The 6402-nt window shown below is 33.0% G+C and overlaps 1 protein-coding gene across 1 annotated transcript; it reads right to left on the bottom strand.

Moving 5' to 3' along the window:
- Positions 1–1488: 1488 nt before the first annotated feature.
- LOC129883514 (uncharacterized) lies at positions 1489–2346 on the bottom strand. Its single transcript, XM_055958157.1, has 2 exons — positions 2103–2346; positions 1489–2054 (listed from the first exon to the last, which is right to left on the bottom strand). Exons 1-2 carry the CDS (start codon positions 2344–2346, stop codon positions 1489–1491), a joined length of 810 nt encoding a protein of 269 aa, XP_055814132.1.
- Between the last annotated feature and the right edge of the window lie 4056 nt (positions 2347–6402).

The following is a 6402-nucleotide window of genomic DNA, read 5'->3' as shown; positions in this document are numbered from 1 at the left end:
AGATTTGCAAGAAACATAACATATATATCTATATACACATATAATGAAATAAAATTTAAATGAAACCATACCAACAGGGATGAGGGTGTGTCGGGAGGGTGCGGCGGTGTAGAGAAATGGAGGAGATGAGGGAGGCGGCCATTGTTGGCTTCTTCTCCAAAGATAAGATGACCCCGAAAAGAAAAAATGCCCTCCTTTGCCTAGTAAAGGTTAGGGTATTTTGTAATTAGAAAATAGGAAATGCGATCTTAGCCATTGATTAGTTTTAATGAGTGTCTCGAATTTGATCTTGATATTTGATAAATATGAGATGGATGGATGTGATTAAAAGATGGATTTAAGATTTGAATTTGAGTTATATATGAATTTAATTTAGGCTATAATTACAATGAATTAAATAAGAGGACTAAGCTTAAAATAAAAATAGAGAAAATTTAAATAGATTGTTATCTAATTAATAACCATAATATATCATAAATTTTTATTTAAGTAGTAGTATATATATATAACATACGTATGCACATACTAAAATAGGTGCACAATTAATATAATTTACTAAAATATATAATAAATAGTAACTTTAATGCACGTGAATAAAACGTATTAAAATAGACATGCAATAAGGATAAGTAAATTATAAAATAAACTTAGTTAACAATATTTTTTATATAGAGAAAATACACACGTATATAATATATGCTAAATAGACATGTAAATATATTTGAACATATGAGGCTCGCTATTTGAAAAATAAAATAGTAAAGATAATAGTTATAATATTAATAAATATCAAAAATATTATAAATTACGAACGTGAAATATACGTTTTGTTGGATAAAACTAAATATAAATTATTTACTTAATAAGGAAATAAATTTTGAAAAATGTCTACTTATTAAGATAGCAATCCGAAAAAATAGTTGTGGATTGGTCAAAATTGGGTGTCAACAATCTTGAAAAGCATTTTCCTCTTATCTATCTAGACCAACATTATTGACAGACTTTCGTATTGAAAATGACTGACATACACGAGGAAAATGCTTTTCAAGATTGTCAGATTTGGTTTGGACTATCGGCATTCCAATTTTTTTCAATCATGTTAATATTCACCCCTTCATGATCCAGCAGGGGGTTATTATTAACATTGGGAGTGGCAGTTTGGAGAGTGACGACCTCCCGATCAATCAAATTCTTATGCTTCAAATTGACACAAGTTTTAGTGTCATGCCCTACACTATTGGAATGATACGCACATGTTTGGTCGGATCTGAAGAATCTAGAGCTTGTATCAGTCAATTTAGGTGCAATGGGATGAATAATACCTGTATCTCTCAGGCTTTCGAACAGCTTAGTCCGACTTTCAACTAGAGGAGTAAAAATCCTAGCAGGCCTATTTTCATAATTGGGTTGGGTAAGGTTATAGTTATTTTGTGGGGGTGGGGGTACATTACGATAACTAGGATAATTTTGGCGGAAAGGTGCGGGAGTTCATAAATTTGGGCGTTGTGGAGTTTGGTAGCCACGAGGAGCATTTTGATAGTGCGGAGGCAGGTAATTAGAAGGCGGAGTTTGATAACTCGGCTGAACATAAAAAATTGGGTAGGAATTTTGTGGAGATGGGGGATAGATTCTTGAGGGTGAGGTTTTTCTAGAGCTAAAATTGGATGATCTTTGTATCCTTCTATCAGGCGCATGAGAAATAAAGGACACATCTTCTCTTTTCTTTTTGAACAAACCTGAAGACCCAATTTGGATGGCCATACGGGTAATTCTTTTGGTCTTAAGACCGTCTTCGATGGTCTCACCAATTTTGACCACCTCAGCAAATTTCGCTCCTACGAGCAACAACATTATGTCATAGTACTCAGGCTCTTGATTGCGTACAAAGACTTCAATAATCTCTTTCTCAGTCATGGGAGGTCTCACTCTGGCAGCCTTTTTCCTCCAACGATAGGCGTACTCTCGATAACTTTCAGTAGACTTTTGTTTGGTTTTCTCCAAAGAATAACGATCAGGAATGATCTCCACATTATAAGCAAATCTTTCGATGAAATCTTTAGCCAAAGGATTTCAATTTGGCCACTATTTTATCTCTTGAGAACTAAACCATTCCAAAGCCTCTCCACTTAAGCTTCGGCTAAAGAGTCGCATTAATAAAGCCTCATTCTTCCCAACTCCTACGAGTTGATCAAAATATGTTCTCAAATGAGCCAAAGGATTCCCGGTTCCACCGAAAGTATCAAATTTAGGTACTTTAAACCCTTCCAGAAGATCCAGATCTGGATGGATACACAGATCTTCATAATTCAAACCAATAACATCTGGGGTATAGTGAAACTCCTTCATAGCTTTTATAATTTTCTCTTTCATGCTCTGCTTGGTTACTTCCTCTTTGGTCCTCCACTCCCTTTCTTGTTTTTCATAGTGATCAAGTTCGGAACCGTTGGTATAGGGCTCATTTGGGATTGGGATTTGGAAAGCTGTCTTTTGAGGCAAGGGAGGGATAATAGGAGGATTTGGTGTATTTTGAGGGACTCGGTTAGTATGCTGATTTTGATGATGTGGAAAGGTTTGTGGATTGTTAACATTTTGGTTTTATGGGGGAGGACAGGCTTGAGGGTTGGTGTTTTGTGGAGGAGGAAAGCTTTGGGGATCGGTATTTTGAGGGTAAGGTGGTGCTTGGTAGGAAGTGGAAGCATGATGAGGGTTGGAGGCAGTGAGATCAACGATGAAGGCATTTTGAGCGGGGTTTGAGGATGGGTTTTGAACGTGTTCTGTACTTGAATTCAGAGAAGGGAAATAAATTTGAGGCCTTCCATTGCCCGGAACAGGCGTGTTGGCGGCTATAGCCAGGTTTGATAATTCTCGATTTTTTTGTATCTAAACTCTCATCTCGGTGATTTATTGCACTAACTGTGCAATTAGCTCATTTTGTTTAGCGATGACAGGGTCTATCACAACAATATCAATCAACCCAGTGTCCTCATTATTTCCAGTCATCTTTCTTTTCCTATTATCGAATTTCGATCGGGAAAGGAGTCTTTAGGCACTTTAGATCTCGTGAAGTATGGATGCTCGGACAGATTATCAACACAGATCAATTCTAAATACCTGCGCAGAAAATAACTCAAAAGGCAAATATGTCAGTCTACATTCATAACAGATAATGCAAAACATCATATCAGAAAAAGATAAACATATAAGAGTTGTTTTGTTTAAAGACAAGATAACCTACGAGTATTGAAAAATAATAAAATAGACAGGAATTTGCTTATTGAATTTTGGATTTAACATATCAATAAATATGACTTGCATTGAATTAAGATCTTCTTGCCTCCTTCGCGGTTGTATTTTGATATCTATTGATGTTGGTATCTCTTTGTAAAATATGAAGGGAGAAAGCAATCTTTCAAAAGATAGAGGTCAAACCTTGAAAGGTTGCCTACATATCCTATGAAGGAGGTGTCAGGCCCTATGGAGTTTGAGTAGCTCCGAATAATTAACCATTTTTTAGAGGAAAGAGTAAGTTTAGGATTTAAAAGTGAAATTTGAATTTGTAGAGAAACAAAGACTTTAAGAGCATTTGGCCGCACTTTGGATAGTGACTTGACATTTGTGTCTTAGGGGACTTAGATATATATATATATATATATATATATATATATATATATATATATATATATATTTTAAAAAGAGTGGGTTAGAGTGCCTTCAAGTAATACATTTATTAAAACAGTTATAGCATATAACAGGTAAACAATTATTGCGTGTCCTAAACATGTGATCCTTTTACGCCAAGGGTTAGGCCTAACGATTTGAAGGATGTATAACGTCATTTGAAATATTCCATTGCCCCAAAACTTATATTTATACAAATACTATGAATAAACTGAATGGGGATACATAATGGGGAAAAAGGGATACAAATAATCAGTCCCACACAGGGGTACAATCCTAACTAAACCTTCGTGAAAAATCTTTCGTTTGACTTCTAGACATCTCCAAACATTAACCACTTTTGGATAGAATAGCAACTTGTGAAGATGCTTTTTTTTACTAAGCTAATAAAATAAACTGCCAACCCTGAGGGACAATGTTTATCAAATGGCGAATACAACCTTCAAATTTAAACACATAGGTATGATCGGCCATTTAGGCCGAATGTCGTTTTGGACTCAAGGTGGTCTTTCTAATGGGCTCAATACGCCTTGGGTGTTGGGTCAAACTTATTTCAATGCGCTAATTAAAGGAATTTGGCTACGCTCTATGCTAGGTTGACTAAGAGTGGGCTTTATTTTAGTATACTGGTGACCCAAGCGGACAAATCAGGCTGGGGGAAGTTAGCGACCGTTGAACATCCAGTGACCAACTCATTTTGCCAGGGTACCCCCTAAGAACATTTGGATTCAATGGTTGCGACCCGCATAACCATCGTTTAAGTAAAAAATAAAAAATGTCAAGTGGCGGAATTATGCTATATATGTGATGACAGTTCAATATTCGTAATCATAAACATATAAGGTGCAAATAAAGAAAGCAAATTATGATTTAAACAATTAAGGAGCAAATAAAAAAAAGTAAATTATTAATTATTACATTCTTGAATAGTTAGTCAAGTAGGTTAATCAAATCTAATGGTTAGAACCTAATTAAATCCCCAGCGGAGTCGCCATTTCTGTTATGTCGAAAAATGGACAAAATATAAAATTAATTTCATCTTTATAAGAAAAAAACAATTTTAGTAAAAGAGGAGTCGCCGCTTAATTTTTTAAAGAAATTAAGAAAATTTAATTTAAAAGACCATAACAGATTTAAGTCTTAAAAATTTAAAGAAAAGGGTACGAGGTTCATATTACTATTTTAAGAAGGTTTTAGCACTTAAAATAGACACTAACATGCGGTTGTCCGATGATTTGAAAAATTATTTGACTAACTTTGGAAAAATGTGTTTTAACAATAATCAAAGTATTAAACAATTTTGAGAAAAATATAAATTTTAAAACATTCAAGATAATTTATAATAAATATAGACTTAGTATATAAATCATTTAAATAAAAACAATTGATCATAAAAAATGGCTTCTCTTCGAGGGATTTAAATAGGTTAAACTAAACAATTAATGCTAGAACTAGTACATGATAAATAAATATTGTTGTCTAATTAAATAAAGTGAAGACAATAGGAATTAGTGATACCCGAAAGGAAACATTTTAGTTTTTAACATCAAACTACCCAAAATATATACCAAGCAAAATATATAAGCAAGATAAAATATTCACATTCTTCGGATCAGTGCCGGCTTATTAACCGGAAGAAAAAAATATAGTATTTTGTCATTTTCTGCTCGGGTCGATTTCCATTATTTCCGAAGGGCCTATCTACCCCTACCCCTCCTAAATTTATTTGTTAGTATAACCCTAAGGCGATCTAAAAGAAATATTAAAAAACTAACGTCTTAAAAGGTGTCTAACGTCCCAACTTAATATCCAAGAGGCATTGGACGTACTATTAGGATAGGTGTTAGACTAAAGAAAATATAGGTTTCTTAATTAGACATATCGTCAAACAAAACAAATAAGACGTTATTTAGAACGTAAAATCTCGAGTAAGCCTCTACATAAATTAATTAGCATGCTCAAAAACACAAATAAGTTGTGAAGGTCAAGGTAAATATTAAGTGTGTGTAAATGCCAAACCCGAATGACACAGAAGCAAAGCTTAATTAATTAAACATATAAGAGCAGTCTTAATTGTTAGCCTACTTGTGATAGAAGAAAGACATTGTTTGACAACTTTGATTTATTAACTAAAAAAACCTTAATGAAATTATATGCACAAGATTTATACTTTATGACATGCTGAAAATTTATAAAAATACTATAGGCATGGGTCAGAAATGAGATGATATGCTGAAAAATTTACTAAGATGTTACAAGCATGATTTCAATGATATGATGAATAATTATTAAAATCCTATAGGCATGATTTCTACTCATAAGTTTAACATGCTGAAAAATACTATATACATGATTTCTATGTAACATAATATGTAGGAAATTAATTAAAGTTGTAGGCATGATTTGTATTATTATTTTTTAAAAAAAAATAGGATAACATGATGAATGTTCGTCAAAATCCTATAGACATGGTGTCTATATATAATACTATGATAAACATGCGTTACAATTCTAGAGGCATGGTTTTAATATAAGGTGCTCAAATATTTATAAAAGAAAATCTAAAGGCATGATTTCTATTCATAATATTATACTAAAATATCTATAATGGCCTATAGATATGACTTCTATAAAATACGAAAAAAATATATTTATTAAACTTATAGGCATGATACATATTAAATCTTATAGCCATGATTTCTAAATGACATACATATTCAAATG

This window comes from Solanum dulcamara, chromosome 3, assembly GCF_947179165.1.
Source record: "Solanum dulcamara chromosome 3, daSolDulc1.2, whole genome shotgun sequence".
Classification (NCBI taxonomy): Eukaryota; Viridiplantae; Streptophyta; class Magnoliopsida; order Solanales; family Solanaceae; genus Solanum; species Solanum dulcamara.
The sequence above is the reverse complement of the archived record's forward strand: the minus strand, read 5'-3'. Positions and strand labels throughout refer to the sequence as shown.